The 22,537-nt window shown below is 39.8% G+C and overlaps 1 protein-coding gene across 7 annotated transcripts in view; it reads right to left on the reverse strand.

The window, feature by feature from the left end:
- THRAP3 (thyroid hormone receptor associated protein 3) overlaps positions 1-22,537 on the reverse strand; it is a 63,883-nt gene that overhangs the window by 12,316 nt on the left and 29,030 nt on the right. For 6 of the 7 annotated variants that reach the window (XM_075853281.1, XM_075853278.1, XM_075853277.1 and 3 more), the window contains 6 exons: positions 19,980-20,132; positions 8,104-8,961; positions 4,299-4,937; positions 3,900-4,072; positions 1,561-1,672; positions 1,363-1,456 (listed from right to left, as the gene is read on the reverse strand). In XM_075853281.1, coding sequence (XP_075709396.1) covers positions 1,363-1,456; positions 1,561-1,672; positions 3,900-4,072; positions 4,299-4,937; positions 8,104-8,961; positions 19,980-20,098 — 1,995 coding nt within the window. In that variant the 5' untranslated portion in view covers positions 20,099-20,132. The remainder of the gene's footprint in view (positions 1-1,362; positions 1,457-1,560; positions 1,673-3,899; positions 4,073-4,298; positions 4,938-8,103; positions 8,962-19,979; positions 20,133-22,537) is intronic. The other variant, XM_075853280.1, reaches the window with a different exon arrangement.

Below are 22,537 nucleotides of genomic sequence, written 5' to 3' on the forward strand. Positions count from 1 at the left end.
TTTCGGGCGATAATTTTGTGTTAATTGGGGCCTCCCTATTCTCCACGGATGGCAGATGTTGGGGGGGGGGGGGGGCGAGGAGAGCGGGACTGGCTGACTGACACACACACACCTCCTATTGTCAATGGCTTTATAATAGAGACGTTAACATTTCAGCAGTCCTTACAGGCAGGATTACAATGAAAGGTATCTCAACAGAAGAGGAAGTAAATATGTTATAATAAATAAAAAGTAAAAAAATATTAAAAACGGACTTTTATTTTCTGACAAATAAAACTCCCTTTAAGGTTATATCCTTTCAATTTTCTTTTCCTTTTATACTAACAGAAGATAGAGGTCATCAGCATCGTGCTGTTCCCACTCCTTTAGTAACACAACATTTTGGTTAAAGTAATCTACTGGAATGATCACTTTTTTGTCTATATTCTATGAATTCATAGAAGTCGTAAGCAGATATTATTCAAGGTCACTGGCACAGAAATAGAGTTTGGGCCTTTGCAGACAGGCGTTGTTCATGTGCGTGTGATGCAATTCACGTCTCATTTTCCACACGGTCCGTTGGTCCATGCAAAGAAAAATCTCAGCATGCACTACTTTGGTCCCATTTTCGCACTAGACTTGCCAATTCAAGTCAATTGGTCCGTGAAAAAATAAAAAATAAATCTGAGTAGTCAGTGTTTCACTGACGGCTTGTTAGCAATGTTGAAAAGAATGTAGAAAGTACTGCCAGAGCAGTATCCTGTTTCTTGGACATACGTGAAAAGCTGTATAACTAATGCTACATGGACATTAAAAATTAAACACATGGAACGCAATGACAATACAGAGTTACAGTAAATTTTTCCTGATGAAACAAAGACGCGTTTTGCAAAACTTGTCTGAACACAGCCTTAATTTACAGGTAACAATCACCAGAATTCTACAAAATGGGTGGGTGGAATTTCCACTGTTCAGGGCATGCAACCATCTGTTATTAACAAAACGTTTCTGGTATACAATAGAGTGGAATACTTACAAGCAGAACCCAAAAATACATTAGGGTCATTTGCTCATCACTGGAGATTTTGGTTCCAAAATTCCTCTGTCTTTCAAGTTCAACCACAATAGACCTTGGAGTGATTTCAATTTTACCATATCCTAAACCACTTCATAAAGGTTGTTGATATATAGATTTTGATTTATTAAACATTTAACACTTTGCAGTTCATTTTTTAGAAATATTTCACATCCTTAAAAGAAAAACACAAACTTAAGTAGAGAGCAAGATAGAAGCATTTCTTAAAGAGAGAAAACACCTAGTAGTTTGCAGGCTTTTTAGTTTATGTGATGGTGATAAAAAAAAAAAAAAAAGACTGTCTTTACCTTGTGGCTTCCTTCTTTTGTTTGTTTGGTTTCTTCATGCGAAATCCCATGTTTTCTAAAAGCACTAGGAGAAATGTCAATTCTCCTGTACAAAATGTAAAAAGAAAATAAGAAATAGAATATGAACTTGGCAATCTACTGTAAACCGAGCATCAATGAAAAAGGTGTAACATGGTAAAACCTTCGAATAGGTGGTACCTGTGAATTTCTGGACTCTTCCGATTTTTCGATGGTTCCTGTTCTTTTGGCCTCTTTAAATAAGAGGAGAAACGTTCACTCAGTGTCATTGTGGAGGGACCAAAATGATGCTCTGTTAAATAATGACAAAACAAGTTCTCGGTCACTTGAGACAAAATATCCAAGTTACAAAAGCAATAATTCTAAATTCTCCATCCATGTGTAATTTTGCACCGTCGTGTTAACCACATTTGTGGAACGGTTTCTTTCACACTCCAGTCTAGTACAATACAACTCCATCAGATCAGCAATGCGATTGTTTCAAGGCTTCCATCAAATGTTCAATGTGGAGCAGTACTAGTACTAGTTTATGGTATATTCCCTTGTGATCATTCAGGTAAATGGGATTTTCCTTTTTTTATGTCTTTGTGCCATTTTTCAGTAACACTTACTTTCAAGTGAATGAGTCTAAAGGGTGGCCAGTGTCTGAATGAGTCTAAAGGGTGGCCAGTGTCTGAATGAGTCTAAAGGGTGGCCAGTGTCTGAATGAGTCTAAAGGGTGGCCAGTGTCTGAATGAGTCTAAAGGGTGGCCAGTGTCTGAATGCACACCATTGTTTTTCTTGTGAAATTCTCGATAAGTTTGATGAGTCACATGACCCTCTTCCCATTGAAAAAACTGAAGTTGGATACAAAATGGCCGACTTCAAAATGGCCGCCATGGTCAACACCCAGCTTGAAAAGTTTCCCCCCTCCCATATACTAATGTGCCACAAACAGGAAGTTAATATCACCAACCATTCCCATTTTATTTAGGTGTATCCATATAAATGGCCCACCCTGTAGAACAGCAAGTTAGGTGAGGTCACATGACCAACCAGCTGCTAAATCCTGTATTTTAAGGAGGGCTAATAAGGAAGGAACAACTAATATTCATGAGCAGCTATTTCGTTAAAACAAAGATAAAACTTCAGAACAGCTGCACAGTAAATTACTAAAACAAAGTCTGTGTCATATATAGTGCAGGATATATTTATCACCTGTCCACTGACTCGACTGCTCTCCTACTTACTAGGAAGCTGAACTCATTTGAATCCAGTCCAGAATTCTCAGCTGTACTTTGTACAACACATTACAAATTTAAGAAGACTGAAGAATAAAAGTGAAGCTTCTGAACCAAGTCATCTTATTAACATTATGCATCAGGTTCTACAACAATATTTGATGAGGTGTTGTTGAATCTAGAGACTGTTCTTCAATACTAAAACAGTTAAGCGACCATGAATTTCCTTGCGGAACTCCTGATATTTGATTAGAGAAACTCTTGGAGCAAGATATTAAAATACAGCTGAAGCCCAATGACAAGCTTAGGTAACAGTTGTAGATACTCATATTTCACATTGATGCATCCCAACGGCTTAGGCGCTGTGCACAGTTTTTTGATGCGGAAACCGTGCCAAAAAAAAAGTCCAAAATCTCCACCTCCCATTGAAATCAATAGAAGTTTTTTTCTCCCGTGAACGGCAAAAAAAAAAAACGCTTGCGGGAAAAAGCAGCGGCATGCCCTTTCTTCAGGTATTTCCGCCTCTGACCTCCCTCCCATTGACATCAATGGAAAGCGGTTATCGCTGCGTTTTTTTGCCAGCGGCGCTCAATGGCCGTGGCTAAAAAGCGCGGCAAAGAGTGCAGGGCAGGTCAAAATCTGATGGAATTTTGAGGCAGATTTTTCTGCCTGCAAAAAAAAACTGAACAGGGCCTTAGAGTATCCAGTTTTGTTCAGTTAACTGAAATCAGATGGTTGTAGTTATAAAATTCTACAATATTAAAAAAAATAAAAACATTACCAGACATATGGAAAACGTGTAATTAATTATCTTGAATTTTTGGCAAACTAAACCCAAACAAGTCCACTATGAAACATTGGCCTACATTTACAGAGAACGGTGTATTGGAGGGATTTGCACCAAATATATCAAAACCGCAAATACCTCTTGATAATTTTGGTGCTTTTTGACCTCAATAGGCAGATTTTTTTTTCTAGCAAAGATTTGCGCTACTTTCACTTTATTTACATAACAGATGTGGCCGAAAATAGAAGTCTACTTGGAAACCACTTTATGAGCGGGGACAACGACGTCGAACATTTCTGAATGTTTAGTGCGATTCACAATTGCAATTTTGTTTCGACACTTTTTGTAATCCGATTAGTAAATGTGGGCCATTCTGTTAAATTTAGCATTTCTGCACACCTAAAATGCAGTAGTTATTTATGATGTGCACCTTAATTGGACTAGAGAATATATTAAAAACGGTGGATCCATTTGCACCGAATTACTACAATTTTATTTTACAATTAATTTACCTTTAACATGATGCACAATGGTCACAATGTGTTGCGCAAACAGCTCAGATGGGCTGCGTTGAGGCTGTGCAGATTGGATGTGTTGGAAAATCGACTTGAACTCCTGATCTTTCTTGTTGCTGTGAACGAGGTCACGAGACAGTTTCCGCTCATGAGCCATTACTCCACTCGGACTGTAATTGTGAAAAGGGAAATGAAATATGAGTTTCTTTTAAAAAGAACATAAAACTATCTCATGGTAATGAAATCGTTCATCTGTTTTGCATGTTACACCTTGACAGGAAGAGTGAGGTTACTTCACTTTATTCCTGTAAATGACGTACAACATAACATGACTAACAAAATGGAGACCCATTATGAAAAAAAACCGGAAAAAAAAAACCACAATCCTGAACTCACCGTGCGAGGTCCTCATCAAAGGAATCCAAACGGACACTAGGACCCATTTCTCTACTAACAGAGAAATTTGATTTGGAGAAAGACAAGTCCTCCTTGGATAACATCTTCTCCCTACTCTCTGAGGATTTCCTAGGGGGAGGAGACTCGCTCCTTTCCTTTGATGCCTTGAAACTTGTAACCCTAAAATTTTTTTCAGGTAGAAACCCTTTATGACCAGATTTTGAGGACTTCTCCTCCTTCTTGGATTTTTCTGCATAAAGTTCATCCTCCATATCTTCTGACTTTTTGCGTTTATCCTTAGTGCTGGGAATGAAAGACAATTCTTCCCACTTTGCTGGGTCATATGGATCTTGACTCTTGGAATCACTATCGGAGTCTTTCCTTGCTCGACCCTTCTTCTCTTGTTCCACTTCTTCTTTTGAATATCGCAACTCAGCCAATTTCAATTTTTCCAGCTCGTCTCGCATTTTATAGCGTTTTGGGGATATGCTCTTTCTATAAGCCCTCTCCAGCTCACTCATAGCAAAATCAGTAGGGCTGTTACGATCCTTCATTTTCTCCAAATTAGACATCTTATCCTTTTCCTTTCCATTCTCTTTCTCCATCTCAGAGGCCTTATTTTTCTGCTCCTCCATGAACCTTTGGGATGGAAAGAAAATGAATATATGGATACCTCCTAACCGACACACTAAAAAGAGGTAATATGCACAATGCAGGTTATCAGGTAGATTCCTTCTAAATTTAAGACCGAAAAATAAAGAAAAAAAATAAAATAATCATCATGAACACAGCCCCTAGCGTCAAATGTGAGACAAATTCAGGGTGACATTTATGGCCCACTAGGATGATATCACACTGAGTAACTAAGGCTCATGGCTGGAAAAACTAAATGTGGTGGTAATATTACAAAACTACAGCTTGAAGGTAACGCCACATGAAATAAAACTGGCTTGGAAATAGTGGTAACACGTGGAGACAGTTTGACGGCACAACAACTGAAAGCAGCAGTTCTACTTTGCCAATGACTTGTCTTTGCGATACACACATCAGGTAAAAGTGTAATAAATAATACAGATAGGTTCTAGATATTAGTGAAGAATAGCACACTCATGTTGGTCAAGAGCCGAGCTGCACTTTTTATTTAGCTCCGGCATATAAGCTATTCAGTGGAACTGCTGCTTTAGGAGTACATGAGCATGGAAAATGACATGGACCCTATCTGAGTGCAATCAAAAACAGATACTTACCACTGCTCGTCCTAAACTTATCTCTGGATCTTAAGAGAGATTATGCTTATATCCAAACTACTGCAGTCACTGTACCAACCTGAACTGAGTAGAGCGGCAGTTTTGAAAGTGCTCTTATATCTGATTAGGTTATTTGGTCTGAATTCTAAGACCATGATATATATTTTTTTCCTCTGCTTCGGTGCGTTTCTCTTAAAAAGAACACAAACCGGAATATAATGCCTCAACAGGCCAAAAATACTTCAACAATGATGAAAGTCTCCTAGAGGGTTTAAAAATTGCCTGCACACTGTAAACAAAATAAAAACAAAAATATAGATATATAAAAACAAGTGTATTAAAGAGGAGACATGTATTAGTTTGGGTAAAACCTGGTTAAAGCCTGAAGGTTCAACTGCTCTTATGCAAATGTTCTTCTAGAACAGATTGTGGTCAGTGGGATTTTCCAAAATTAACCGGTAAATAATAAAGAATTCCTTTTTCTACATATTTAAAAGCAAAAGTATGCAACTACCAAATCAGGAAGCAAAGAAAATGTTTATGTTAGGTTACATCCAAAACTGGAACACAATATCTCGAAACTAGTTGTGGAAAACGTCTAAAAAGTAGTGTGACAAGATCATACAGTAAGGCCTCATGCACATGAACGTGCACTTGCATCCGCATACTATCCGCAATTGCGGATAGTATAGGGCACATTATATCCTATGGGCAAATGCACACGACCGTGGTTTCCACCGTCTGTGCATTGCTCAGAGCACGGACAGAAAAGAAAAAAAAAAGAAGGAAATGTGATTTTACGTCCCACATTTGTGGTCTGGGCTCATTAAACAATGCATTCCTGTGTGTGCACGGTCCATGGTTGAGGCTGGCCCGCGGATGACACGTCTTGGGCTGTCCGTGCCGTAATCCTGGACCATGCACGCAACTACAGTCGTGTGCATGAGGCCCAATACTAGCCATCTCCCTAAATCTACGCTGGTTTACAGAAGTTGCAGAACAAAACAAAAAAAAAAAAAAAATGTACTGTACATGGGGGAATTTACTCTGTATATGTAAAGAATTGCATTGCAACTTTTGCATGCTAAAGCCTCCTGTGGCTGCATTCCTAGACTCTTGCAGGGAAGAGGCTTTCCATTCAAAAATGCCCATATACAATTGTAACAGAAGTTAGAGAGTCTGTCCTCAGAAATTGGCTTATAAAAGTAACTGCATTATAATAGTGTAGCCTCTCCTGAATATAACGCGGCTTTCAATTTTTAGATTAGTGGCTCTGTTGCAGCGAGAACTTTATTCTTCATATGCAAATGAGCTTTTTGGAGCAACGAGGGTGTCACCGTGGCTCCAAACAGCTCTACCTTCTATGCCCAGTCTGACCTTCTCTCCCTTCTTTGATGGACAGAGCCAGGTAGTGTAGAAGCCGTAATCACGCCTGGCCCTGTATTCTCCTGAGCGCACCAGCACCTTGGCTTCTGAATTGGCGCATGCACAGTACGGAACCCCGGGGGTAGCGTGACGTAAACGGACGATTCGACCAGTGAAACTCCAGTGCTGTACTGCACATGTGTCGATTCAGAAGCTGAGGCACATGTCAATCACTCAACAGAAAGAGAGGGAGGGACAGACTGAGGATAGAAGGTAGAGCTGTTTGGAGCAACGGTGACGCCCTCCTTGCTACAAAAAGCTCATTTACATATTAAGAATAAAGTTATTATCGCTGCAAAGGAACTGCCCATCTGAAAAGTGAGAACTGCATCATATTCAGGGGAGGCTGCACTACATTACTGTGCTGCTGCTTTGATAGGCCAATTTCTGGGGACAGACTCCATTTAAAGCAGTAGCCAATTTGTTAATCGTGTTTGCTATACACAGATATATTGTCAATTTCCGGTTTTGTTGTGGAAGAACTTGTTGCTAAGGTCACAACAGGAAGTGAAGCCATATTGGTTGTCAATTTTGAATTACATGAAAAACAGATGATGAGCTGTCACTTTGTCAACACTTAAAAAAATAACGTGAGTGCTTACCATTAGTTGCTGGGACACCTAACGTAGCTGCAATTTCTGATGTCACTTGCAAATAGGCAGTCGCAACATAACAAAAAAGTGGCAATATCTCTAAGTAAAGCAGAATTACCAAGCTTTCTAGATCGCTCTTATGATTTAGTGATATGGCCATTTTTAATTTAGGCTGGTAATTGAGCTTTTCCTTCGGCTTCACAGGGAACTTTTCAGAGGTTTCCCCATCATATGGCTCACAGTAAAAATAGAGTATTATAAAATAAGCCACGTGTGAGCTTAATTTGTATCGGTCAATATATTTAGACTACCACTGGCTGAAAAGGCATGATGTTCAGTAATATTCAAAGTATAATAGAAAACAAATTCCATCTACTTACTCTGCATATAAAGTCATAATTATATATATATATATATATATATATATATATATATATATATATAATATATTTATTTATTTATTTAAGTAGCACTAAAGGCACATATGTCAATGAGTAGCATGAAGTAGCAATAAAATGGGTAGGATACCACAAAATATACCTCTTATATCCCGTTCCTACTGGTGCCGTCATCTCTCCAGATCGGCCCTCTTCTTTTTGATTATTACCGTAAAGTGAACTCATCGAGGGCGGGCTCTTGCTCAAAGAACTTTTCCTTGGTGGACTCAAGCTATGTTCAAATGGGCTTTGACGAGAAGATGCCCTGAAGGAACCGCTACTCTGTAAAACAGTGGGTGAGGGTGGACTAGGCTTCTGCACAGGGCTAGGCCTAGGAGAACAGCGTCTAACCACCACTGATTGTACAGAGCTTTTAAGTGTTGGTGCACGTTCTGCAGGACTGTGTTGAGGTGCGGGGCTTTCATCATAGGCTTCCATATCCTGCCAGGCTTTACTCCCCTCTTTGCTATTAGGATCCGCTGCCCCAGATGTAGACTGTTCCTTTGAGTCATCATCTGATGCATGAGCTGAGGACCTTTGATCCTTTGAACGACTCTTCTTATCCTTTTTCGATTTACGTTTTGTCTCTACTCGGCTGTGATTGGAGGAAGACCTAGAGGATGAAGACCTACGAGAGCGGTCAGATGAGGACTTGTCAGAATTTCTTGAATGGCTCCTGGACCTGGGAGACATGGATCTTCTTTTTGGAGAGCGTGAACGAGATCGGGCCCTGCGAGGACTATATGGTTGGCGGTTGTAATTTTGCCAATTGGGGCGGTAATTCACATATCCCCCACGGTTATGTTGACCTCGTGGATAAAAGCCTCTACCACGTCCACGGAAATAGTATGGTCTTCGATAACCTCGATTGTGACCACGAAAATCACGATTTTGGTAGACTCTTGGGTGGTTCCTCTCTCTATTATAACCAGGTGAGTAAGACCTTGAACGTGATCGAGAACTAGGGGGAAAAATATAAAGTAAAAATTGATTTAGCATTAAAAAAAATGCAAGACAAAACTTTGAAGACATAACGTAAAAATGCAGATCAAAAACTTTAAGACGAATGCAAGTGTCCAGAACAAGTAATAGGATTCAGTTGTCTGTGCTTGCAGATCAACATTTACTGTAAATTCGACTTTATCAAAAGGCTACAAAAAGCCATTAACACATCGTACGTACGTACGTACGTACGTACGTACGTACGTACGTACGTACGTACGTACGTACGTACACACAACGACTTAATGGCTTTTTGTAGCCTTTTGATTAAGTCGAATTTTGTTGTTCTGCAATCAGAGACAGCCGTATTATATTACTTCTCTTGTTCTGGACATAATTTTAACCCTTTTCTAAGGAAAGCAGCAACATATGCAAAGTTAACTCCCCGAGTTTTCAGTTAAACACACTTCGCAGTACCACTTGTTTTTATCACAAATTATTTTCACATTGCTTGAAACAAACAGGTTTCATCTTTTGTTTTTAATTTATATTGTTACATTAAATGAATTCCCCCTTTAAAAATACTGATAAGTACATTAATATCTTTAAAAAACAAATGATTTTGTCTTCCATATGATGAAAAAAAAAAAAATTCTTACCAGAAATATTATGCCAGATCACAAAATACCCAAGTGACGTAGCAATTTATTTGTAAAACAATGTGTTCCAAAGCATTACAAACCTGGATTTTCCCCCACAGCTGAAAGACATGCCTAATGCATCATTTCATATTTGGTAATATTTCTGTACAGATGTGAACTGAAAACTCTGCATTTGTAGAATGTACATGGGGCCACTACACCCTAGTTCACTTTTAGTTGAAAGTCATTCGAAGTAAAAGCAGGGTATTGCTAGAAATACTTAAGCAATCCCATTAATATGTAAGATATATCCTAATATCCTTTTTTTTCTGCATCGAGATGTCAAATAAAGTTACACAACAGGCAAGAGTCCAGACAAAAAAAAACAAACAAACTTGGTAGCCAGGTCGCTATAGCCACTACAAAATCCACCCTGGCGACATAGTCCTTTATGCATCCTTTTGTTCAACAGTGTAATATGTAGTGGCAAGAGACCACGTATTCTGTGTTGGACTCCCGTCTGGAGTATTAGAGGCAAAAACTGAACTTGCAAACAGAGTTTTCAACTACATTTCACATGTGTCAAGGTCTAGAGAGCTAGAATTCGCAAAATCTACATAAGATAGTGTCCACATCAGACGAATCATTGATTGCTCCTAAAACTAGATATGATTTTTCTCCAGGCCTGGCATAACTTGAACGTGTAAAAAAAACCAAAAAACAACTACTTCTGTAGGAAGTAAACTGAATTCTTTGGCTGCAAAAATCACCTAAAAGGCATAGTAGCTGAAATTCTCTGAACATTACATGGGAACTGCCAATAAGCTAAAATTATCCACTATAGTATCAAACAATGAAAGGATTTTTCTAAAATGTGGTGCTTCTGACAAAGCTGAAAACAAACTGTGCCAAATATGTGCTACAGAACATCGTGCTAGATGTAAGAACACTAAAATAAAATTTATAAAAACTGACAAGTATGGAAACCTATGTAATGTGAATTACAAGGTCTCCAGTTATGTAAGTGGAGCTACAATGGGCTCAAGAGCCCACATCAGATGAGCAGAAAATATATGCACAGAATGTCTGGGGAGACTGACAGAAAATGCAGAATTGACTAAAATTCCTAAATGTATAAATACAGAGCAAATGAAAACCAAGTGAATGGTAAAAATTAGACAAATTGTTTGGTCTAAGAAAGCTTTTAAACTGAACAGGACTGAATATTACTTGAGTTCTACAAATTGCATTATTTGATCAGTTTATTTCCAGACAGATAAGGAGAAAAGGAACAATAAAGTGAATACTCTAAGGGTATGTGCACACGAGGGCATTACGTCCGTAATTGACGGACGTATTTCGGCTGCAAGTCCCGGACTGAACACAGTGCAGGGAGCCGGGCTCCTAGCATCATAGTTATATACGATGCTGTAATCATGTTTTCAGTACGGGACAGTTGTCCGGCAGCGAGGCAGGCACTCCTAGCGTCGTACATAACTATGATGCTAGGAGCTCGGCTCCCTGCCCTGTGTTCGGTCCGGCACTTGCGGCCGAAATACGTCCGTCAATTACGGACGTAATGCCCTCGTGTGCACATACCCTTACAGAGCAGCAAAAATAAAACACAAAATGAAGAAACAAATCTCAAATTATGGCTGAGGGGCAAACACAGATTACACATCTACACAACCATACTAGAGACAACTACAAAGCATATCTAACAAGATGAACACACCAATGATAAAAGCCATGAGTATCAACATATATGGGAGGGGGGGGGGGGCTGGGGGGTTTCCAAGACCTAACCATGCAGTAAGTGTCAAACTAACAGCCTGTGCAAAGCCAAATAGGGACACATCCATATACCCCTATTATTGCTGTATACAAGTAACTAGAATATCCGGATAAGAAAGGAATTAAATCAAAGCCAGTTCTTACCTCTTTTTGGATTTCATTGGATTCAAGTTAGTGTTACCATCAGAGCGAGATCATATGCTAGAGAGTGGAGCTGCTGAGACCTAAGCTACATCTACAAGTTTCACCACAGATTGTTGAAAATACACTCTGGAGAGCATCACTTGTCTTACAGTGCCCAGGAGAATAGATAATATTTCTGCTATGAACAGCTGAAGTAATAGCAGTGGTGAAAGTAAACTTCTACTCCGAGAAAAAAAAATCTGGTAGGAAAGCGCAGAGAATTTCAGCGGCTTCTGGAGCCAAGACTAGGTTTTAGCAGCGATTAGAAAATAAAGAACAGAAAGCTCCACGACGAACGCATGTCACAAAATACACAGATATGAGGAGGAGTTAACTTGCTTAGGATCTCAAGTACCAAGTTCAGATACCACATGGGACCGACACTATCAATTTAAACCACTTGACATAAATGGCAGATTCAAGGGACCTGAGCCTCCGCCTGGAAGATTCAATTAAACACACGTCTCACAGGGATTTTGCTTATGTCCCTTATGTACCTTGTGAACGTTAACCTCTGATATGTTAGAACTAATCCAACAAAAACATTCAACTACTGAGAACTACTAAATAGCTACAAAATAATATCAGTAACATTGGGGGGCCTACTTTCAACATAAACATTAATGGTGTGGAGCTTTCAGGTCAAAGCTCCCAAGGAGATCTATTTTTCACCATCAGAATCAATTAGCAAATAGCATTTAAAGGGGGGTCCTCATAGGTAAAGGGGTTTTCCAGCTTCTGACAACTGATTACCTATCCACCGGATAGGTCACCAGTACATGCGGGGTTCCGACACCTGGGGCCCGCTCAGATCAGCTGGTAGCAGATGGCTCCGGCCACAGAAAAGCAGTCGAGATGCAGTACTGCAGCTCTGCTCCTATTCAAGTGAATATGAGCAGACCTGCAGCACGGCCGATATGCTATGTACAGAGCCAACTACTTCTGGGCTCCGTACATAGCATTATGTGCCACAACATCCGGTGCCCGGAGCGGCTTAACGGTGCAGGGTCCGGGTGTCGGACCCGCAGAGATGAAATACTGACGACCTATCCTGTGGATAGGTCATCAGTTGTCTGAAGGTGGACAACCCCTTTAATGATCTATTCAAAGCACTAGGTGATATCTGTACCGTACAGACATCTATCTACGGCAGCCCCTAAGTGAAAAGAGCAGAGCATACGCAGTACCACGCAACTATCACATAGGGTACTCTGGGACCCTGGTTCTCGGGATCGGTGGGGGTCCCAGCGGTCAGGCCCCCCCCCCCCCCAAACAGACATCACCTAGCCCGTGGATAGGCGATAACTTATGATAGACCACTTTAATTATAGTTATTAGATTCACTTTGTGTACATACATATATATATATATATATACATACATACTTTTTATCAAATCAATTTTTAAAAAGGCATACAAAGCAAAGTATTGCAGTTCGCAGCTGCAGGAAAATCCACACCACAGAAAAACCCCACTATAAATCACATCACCTAGCGCTCCTGTGAACTTGCAGAACTGCATCAAAATCAACAACTAGATTTGATTGTGAATTTTAATTCTTCCCCATTGAATTTAATGGGGACAATCTGCAAAAAAAAACATAAACGGTGCGTGCTGGAACTTGACCTGTGGTACAAATTTTTTAATCAGCTGCATAATTTGTGTCAGGAAAATTTCTGCAGAATGTGGATGACATTTGTTCATATTTGGATGTTAAATCCACTAGTTTGCAAATCTCCCCCAAAGATGGAAGAAAAGCATTTACTCAGTTGTCAGTTTCACACAATAGGGTAAATCCAATGAATGTACATGTACGTGTGTACACACACAGTGATATACTGTTTGTAGGGGAGAAATTATTTAAAAAAAAGAGTTAGCATTTTGTGGTAATATTTTAAAAAGGTCTACCTATTTCTGGTGCCCAGTTTGGTGTAAAAATAAAACGTGACTTCTTAAGTAGTAAAATAAAAGATATAGTAGATCTAGTTGGCGTGTGGCATCTACTGAGAGACTACCCTCATGGTCAGGAAGGTGAAATAGCATGTAAGACCAGCTAAACTAAAGCGTTTTTCCAGAGGATACTGCAGTCCGAATTGGGCCTATCCCCAGAGTGACCTCCATCTTACTACATCTCGCAGGTCTCTTCTCTCAGAATGCTGCTACATGTGAGACGCCACATTTCTCTTCTGAGCCGCCTCCTACAGCATCCACCATGAAATCCCTACTTGTCCCTCTAAGGTCTTCAATGCGGGAGGACATAAATGGCATGGTAAGGGAAATAATGTGCAAAGCCCAGCAACTTGAGAAACCTCCTAATTAAGGGGGGGGGGAGCTAAAAGTCGAATTTGTCGTGTTCCGCAACCAACGAATGCGAATGAGACGCTGGAATCTGGATTTGCTTGCCTAGCTCTGATATTGAAGACCGCAAGAGAGGCAACAAAGCGAGACTGTGGGCATTTCCGAGACAATTGAACAGGATAAAGTGGAACAACTCCTAAAGAATCTTCTCGTGGCTGCTTTGCCTTCTGCTACAACTTTGGATTTTACCATCAATCTAATTCATAGGATCCCCAAACCATCGGGACTTGATACCACTATTCCACAGGATGCAATAGCTTGGATCGACTTTACCAAGCGAAGCATGCCTTTAAGGGCGATACGCTAAAACCTGACTCCAGCAGATGATTTTGCAGGTATTGGTCTACCCACAAGTCTCACCAATACTCTATATGCGACAAACAAATCAGATATTGTTGGGGATTCCTAGTCAAACCGATCGTTACCGTTAAAAAAGGGGACTCAATGCAGTCTGCCACCCAGGTGGTTAAATTGCTGGGTATTCTATTGGCTCAGGACTCGCACAAGAGGACACCATCTCTTATACCAAGCATCTACCTGAGAAATGGTGCTGTAAGGTAGCCATTACCTATATTGTACATGCCTTTGGCGCTAGTACCCACAGATTGGGAGAACGGGGGCCCCGAAACTCCAGATTCTTCTCACTGCACTCTTCGCAGAGAGGAGATTGAATGAAGCAGTGGTTGAGGAGGTGCTCGCCGCTCCATTCACTGACTATGATATGAGAATGACTGAAACAGAGGTCGCTCCATTCAACGTCCTCTCCACTGCGGTTGAGTAGTGAGGATCTGGGGGTTCAGGACCTCCATTGTCACGAATGGTGGGGGTCCCTAAATGGTACCCCCAGTGATAATAAAATTATCACCTATCCTGTGGTTTGGTGATAAAGGGGTATTCCCAATATCCTAAATTAAGTCTTATGGCGATGTGATATTTGCATAAGACTCACATCTCAGCAACTGATACGCATAGATGTGTCCATAAACAATTTTCCGATATTCTCCTGTTATACACAAGAAAGAAGGGATTATCATTGGTATTGAGAATTCTGTGAATTTAACCGTTAAGTATATCACAGACCCAGCTGGCAAACATATTATCCTCCTATGCACCAATAACTCCTTACACGTTGGCCAATAGGTACGCACCCAACTCGCCATTTTAAACTCTTAAAAAATAAATAAAAGGGGTGACGCAAGGCACTATAGTGTCAGTAGGGAATTTTTAACTTACCTGTAAATGAAGACATAGACTGTCGTAGTTCTGCTTGAGGTCAGAGATCCGAACTTACAGGGTTGGTATCTGAGGCTTATTTAAACGACATAGTGGGTGAGCACGAATACACCTGCCTTTCCCAAATCAATTTATCACATTCCAGAATCTATTATTTTTTAGTATCCACCGGTAATATTGGTAACATCACATGGTCTGACCATGCACTCAGTTTGGATATTGTGGAAAACTGCCCCTAACCTAGCCCTCCTGCATTGAAAGTAAACCCTTATCGGATACAGCACAAGCATCAAGTGGATACTTTTAAGGACCAACTACAGGAATACATCTATTTCTGATACTGACAATATCCACATTATTGTGCACCCATAAGGGAGTCCTGAGAGGGGTTTTCATATAAAACGGCTGCCAGACACAAAAACGACAAAGGGAATAAAATATTAAGGATTTATTGGGTTAATTAGCGGTTCTGAAGTTGCAGCACAAGAACTAACCTTCACCCTCTATGTCGCAACGGTCCTCACTACGATTTCAGTTTCAATCCTTTCTATTGCACAAATATGAGGAGGTGCTACTGCGTACTAAGGCCTAATACTACCACACGGGAGATTAGGCTGGCACTCTCCTATCCTGGAGGCTTAATAGTAGACTGGCAGCCTCTAAAATTTAATCCCTCCATCTGTCTAATGGCTCTAGTGACATCCCAAAAGATACACTTTTGTCGATTTTTATAGGTCCCTATACAATTTAGAAAACTATGTATTAACTGCACAACCTAAATCACACTTGATCCTATTTCAGATACTGAAATATCACGGGCCACGGATAGTCTAAAATGCAAAAAGCAGCTGGTCTGGATGGTTACATTTGAGTACTCTTGTACATTTTAAAAGACCTTACTTCCATATATATGACTAAAATTGGTCTCTCCTTTGGCAACATCCCAGCTGAAATGCTTTCGGCCACCATCATTACTCTCTCCAAACCAGAGTAAAACGGCTGATAATTTTCTCCCGTTCAAGGAGCCATCCTAGAGGTCTATTAACCTCATATCATGCATTCCTTGCCCCAGTTTGCTCTTAAAAATTAGACTTTATGCTAAAATTGGAAAAGGAACGGTCTAGCTCTTTCCATTGCAACCTGGAAAGATGCTTTATACGGGTAAATTATATTTTCCAATTGCGCCAACCATACAGAACAAATTAGGAAAGTTCAACTACGGTGGTACTTAACCCCGGATAGACTATCACATAATTACGATCTATAAAGCCATGTGTTGGTGTAACGATGATCATAAAGGCTCCCCAGCTCAATATGTGGTGGTCCTGCCCAGTCAACCGGTTGTTGTGGACGGAAGTTTTTTTATATGCTTTCACAAGTCACTGTTTTAATTCTCGCCCAGTCGTCGGCCTTAGTGATATTTTGGCCTTTTTAGTATTCCCCAAGCTTAAAGGGGTTGTCCGAGATTCAATGACTGTGTTAATGCTTGTAATTTATAAATGTAAATACATTTGTAATATACTTACATTTTCAAAAGTGGCCCCGTTTCCAGATCCTGCCGTGGGGAACTTGACTGGTGACGTCACTCTCTGCCGCTTTGTTGATCTTGAATTATTTGCCGGGTATACGACACGTCACTTGAGACGTGGTGTATGTCGGCTTGTTCGGTTCTAACATGCATGCGTGGCCCCTGCTGTTATCTCGAGAACAGCAGGGACCGCGAGAACAGCAGTGATAGCGCATGCGCATTACGGGCTGTGAAGCAGAACAAGTCGATATACACCACGTCACAAGTGACGTGTCATATACCCGGCAAAGAATTCAAGATCAACAAAGCGGCCAGAGCAGAGAGTGACGTCACCCATCAAGTTCCCCACAGCAGGATCTGGAAACAGGGCCCACTTTGTGTTAATGCTTGTAATTTATAAATACATTTGTAATATACTTACATTTTCCAAAAATAGGACATACTATTAATTGTCTAATTTTTCAACCCGGACACACCCAGAAATATATGGGAAGGCGTCTATCTATGGGCGATAAAATACCGACACGTTCATTTCTATCTGCAATTACGGATCTGTAATAGCGGATAAAAACTACGGCCGTGTGCATGGGGCCTAACAGATAGGTTTTTGCTTACATTCCTTTCGAAGTGGCTCTAAGTAATTGCTTGTAACTGGAAACTCTCTCGCCCCTGATTTCAGAACCAATTGCAGCAGTTTACAATCATATGCAACAAGTTTATTTATGCGGTGGATCAGCCAGGAACAAACTGTGAATACAATGAAAGATTTGGCTAAACAGCCCGTATCCCACTATTGCCTGCCTCAATTCTGTACAGGGGTACAAAGTTCCTATTGTACAAGTATATTTTTTCCTACTAGTGTGCACTCTGTCCAAAAGTGTATAAAGGTAATTTGTATGATTGCTTGTTTTGTACATGACCTATATGTACGTAATTTACATAATACACAGTGTACATTTTGCTGGATATAATGTTCACATCCCTATGTTTGTTTATTATGAACAAACTGAAATAATCTACATGGTTTAAAAAATAGAGATCGTATAAAATAGGATTCTACATTTAGGTCTTCAAAAAGGTGTACATAGCCTTTAAATATCCAGCACTATAAACAAATCGAAATTTACTCTTAAAAGGCTATGTACACCTTCAAAAGAGATTATTTTTTTAATAAAAATTTCTATCAGTGTGTTTGTTGCAACTTTCTAATTAGTTTTTATTAAAAAAAATCTAACTTTGAGATACAGAAGCTTTGTACTCTGTATACAGAACAGATGCGTCGTGCACGGAGACCTGAATCAGTCAGGTCAGCTGGTCCCGCGTGTCTCTGACACGCAGAATACCCCTGTTATCGATCACATCTTAGTTATGAACTTGTGACCGGACTCACTGTCACTGGACACATGAGTCCCGCTGGCCTGATGGATACAGGTTTCAGTGCACGATACAGTTGCTCTGTATACAAGATACAAAGCAGCTGTATCTAAAAAAATCTTTGTTTTAAATAAAAATTAGAAAGTTGCACCAAACACTGATAAACATTTAAATCCCCCCACCCAAAAAAAAAAAACAGTTTCGAAAGTATACATAGCCTTTAAGAGGAGGCTTAGTGAATTCGAATTTTGTGACGTTTTACTGGTAGTCCTCAAACATAATAGCACATCCAATGCTATATGCCTGTTATGCTATCCCTATAGAACGAAGGTTACAGCTTAGTGACCATATTACAGCTGCAACACCCAACCCACCAGAGCCAAACTTTAACCCTATAAGGTTATAGAATGATCTATCTAGTAAAACCAAGAGAGTTGAAGGAGAGGGGTGACATTGTTGTGGCGGTAACACAGATGCTAAAATGCTGTCGTACTTTGGGACCATATGAAACTAGCCTTACAATGAGAAAACATCTGATCAGTGTCATAGGGCTAGGTCTCCACACAGTTTTATTGTACAGCGAAAACCATGTTTGCACCTGTAAAGTGATACATGAGGAAGTGGGCAGAAATCATAAAAACGTTGCATGGTAAGGCAATCCGGTAAAAAAAAAAGAAGTGGAATTACAAATGTACCGAACACATTTTTCGAATCTGTTCTGTATACTGCCTAAAACGTATTACCTGAGCTGTACTTGAACAAATATACACATATACGTGACTGTTTTGGATTGGAGCATGGTAAAGCTCCGAAGCAGATTGGGCTGTGTGTAGTGGATTTATATCGCAGCAACTTGCATGGATCAGTGTATAAAGATCTATATCCAGGTAAGACCATGTATGTAATCAGTGCCAAAGAATTACATCCAGTCCTGTGAGAATAGGAAAGACTTTTCCAATGCATGTCACCTTCCAGTTTCTGTCAGGTGCATATCACGAATTTCATGATTTAAGCTTCATGCATATGGCTGTATTACGGCCTATATTTATTGCCAAGGAAGCATCATATTCTGTCCTGTGGGAAAATCATTCCTCATCTAACAGGACACGATAAGAGTAGGTCTTCAAATTATTTTCTTGTACACTAAAGGTCTTTTTATGAATTTCCTCGGATAAGTTTTCCTTTAACAAACATGCCAGTTTTATGAAACCCCCCCCCCCCCCCCTACTGCTAGCTTAATATTTTTTTAAATTCACTCTCCAAATGTTTATTATAGACAGTTGCAGACATTATAAACCTCAAAAAATAAAACCACAAAAAAAAGGTGTTGCTCCAATGAACGTGTTGGATGAGGCAGAGCTGAGAAGGCCGTTTTAATTTAAAAAAAAAAATATATAAACTACACAGGCCTCTCAGTGACATAACTGGCTTATTTTGTGCTCATTCTTCACCTTCTATTGGGTTGAGGAGACAAATTTTAAGATAAAATTACTTACTTCGTTATTAAAATAACTTATTAAAGGTTTTGCATGGACTACAACTAATGAGGCCCCACCCGAAAAAGAGCAGCCCTGCTGTACAGCACTTTGCCTGTGCCAGGAAAATCTTCTCTTTTGGACACCAGCTGCAGGTGGCTCGAATCTATTTTCTACTGAACACAATGTATATTACATAAGATACTCAAACACCACAACATAAAAACTAGCAGCGCTCTGACTTATAGTTATCTGCTTTTTTTTTTTTTTATTATTATTTTGGGGACTTTGGAACCAATTACTAGTTTTCATAGGTAATCCCGGTACAAATTTAAATTGTAACTTGAGGGAGCACTTTAACCATACAATTTAAGAACTCTTTAATGTAAGTAATGTAGCATTGTAATAAACATGAACTTGCTTCTGCAAAAAAGTTTGTGAAAACATTTACCTGTGCCTTCGCTTACGAGAGTGTGAGAGGGACCTTGAACGGGATCTAGACTTCGAGAATGAACGAGATCTTGAGCGGGAAATGGAGCGGGATGATCCCGACCTGGACTTTTTGGACATCTTTCAAGACACAACGCAGTCCTTGAACAACAACCTAAAACAGAATTTTGAAAAGCATAGAAATAAATATTTATGCAAAATAGAAGTTCACAGGTTACATACTAAAAAAACAACAAAAACAAAACAGTGTAGCAAGAAAAAAAAAACGTTTTAAAGTCAAAAGTCTTACATTTGGCCCATGGTCATGTGTTGGACACAGGTGCTGGGACAGTTATAAGACAGCTCTGATACACATACTGTAACGATCCGTGCACCTGTGTGTCCATCAGATGACCATGGACAAAATTTTAACCACTGTAGGTAAACAGTAAGGGGGGGGGGGGGGAGTTCACACAGTTTTTTGACAAGTCCATTTACGCAGAAACCGTGCCACAAAACGTCCAAAAATACCTCCCATTGATTTCAATGGGAGGCGGAGGCGTTTTTTTCCCCCCACTAGCGGAAAAACCGGCTCGCGGGAAAAAGGGATATGCCCTATCTCGGACGTTTATGCCTCTGACCTCCCATTGACATCAATGGGAGGGAGAGAAAGCGTATTTCACTGTGTTTTATGCCCGCGGCGCTCAATGGCCGTGGGCGAAAAACACTGCGAAAATTGGTGTGCAGGCAGAGGAAAATCTGCCTCAAAATTCCAAACGCAATTTTGAGGCAGATTTTCCGCCTGCAAAAAACTCAGTGTGAACCCAGCCTTAGTGTTCCTACTGAATAACAATAAGCAGAGGTCTTGAAAACGGAGAAATTAATTAAGAAAATATATTTGAAAACTGTACAACTTTAATTATGGGGAAAAAAAATAACATTAATTTGCCAAAGTCAGAAAACCTCTTTAAAACAGTCTGTTAAGAGTTCAAACCGTTACGGAGATATAAAACATCAAGAAGGCTGTAAGAGCGATTAGATAGATAGATAATTCTCCTCCTGTCACTTGTCAAGTGGATTAGTTTGCTGTTAAACAATTAACAGCTGAACTAGTCAAGTTACCACCTTCCTTTTAAGAGACCATTTTACAACCAGTGTTCCATTAAATATTTACAAACTATCACCTGTTTAAGAACTAATCTCTACTAATCCCGGGTTCCTTACGCTGTAAGTTATTATGAGAGCACAGCTGTACCAAAACAAATCTAGTAGTCAACGCACAGAAAGAATTCACTTTCACAGAGGTCACTAAAATGAACCGAACAGTGTGATATGTAGGACAAGAAGTATCGACAGTTTTCAGATACAACCTGAAGGAGAGTGATTTTGACACATACCATCTAAATCGAATGTGTATGATGGAAGCCGCAAAGATGCGCCAGAATTGTTATTTTATGGGGAATATAAGTATTTAATACAGACATTTCAGGAGAGACAACAGCTCCATTTTAGTAAACAGATTACAGTTAGGGTCCGTTCACACAGAGTTTTTTGGACACGTTTGATGCGGAAACCGCGCCAAAAATGCCTCCCATTTATTTCAATGGGAGGTGGAGGTGTTTTTTTTTCTCGAGTAGAAAAACGGCCCACGGGAAAAAGAAGGGACATGCCCTATCTTCGGGCGTTTACGTCTCTGACCTCCCATTGACATCAATGGGAGAAAGAGAAAGCATATTTCGCGGCTTTTTGGCCGTGGGCAAAAAACGCTGCGAAAATCGGAAGAGCAAAATCTGCCTCAAAATTCCAAACGGATTTCTGCCTGCAAAAAACTCTGTGAACTTAGCCTTAGGGTATGCTCACATGCAAAAAATCAAAAATATTTTTGAGGCGTTTTTTGGAGCTGTTTTTTTCAAAAGGAGCACCTAGTGCCCTCCTTTTTATTAAAACATATTTTAGGCACCATGTCAGGTTTGAAGGTCTAGAACAGTGGAAACACTCCAAAAAAAGACACCATTTTGGAAACTACACCCCCCCTACCAAGGAATTTATCTAGGGGTATAGTGAGCAATTTTACCCCACAAGTTCTTTGCAAAATATATTGAAATTAAATCAAAGTTTTAATTCTCAATTTTTAGCTTAGATTTTTAACTTCAATAAGGAATAAAGGAGAAAAAGCACCTTTAACTTTTGTAAAGAAGTTTCTCCCGAGAAGGGCAATACCCCATATGTTCTCATTAACTACTCCTTAGACACCAGGAAGAGCTCAGAAGAAGTGACATTTGGCTTTTTGTAGCTCAAATTTTGCTGTAATGGTTTTTGGGTGCCATGTCACATTTGCAAAGCCGAATAGTGACTCCACTTAGAAAACTACACCCCTTAAAGAGGCTCTGTCACCAGATTATAAGTGCCCTATCTCCTACATAGTCTGATCGGCGCTGTAATGTAGAGGACAACAGTGGTTTTTATTTTGAAAAATGATCATTTTTGAGCAAGTTATGAACAATTTTAGATTTATGCTAATTCGTTTCTTAATGACCAAATTTAAAAAAAAAAATTAAAAGAAAAAGCTCCCTAAAATTT

The sequence above is a fragment of the Rhinoderma darwinii genome, chromosome 2, assembly GCF_050947455.1.
Source record: "Rhinoderma darwinii isolate aRhiDar2 chromosome 2, aRhiDar2.hap1, whole genome shotgun sequence".
Taxonomy (NCBI): domain Eukaryota; kingdom Metazoa; phylum Chordata; class Amphibia; order Anura; family Rhinodermatidae; genus Rhinoderma; species Rhinoderma darwinii.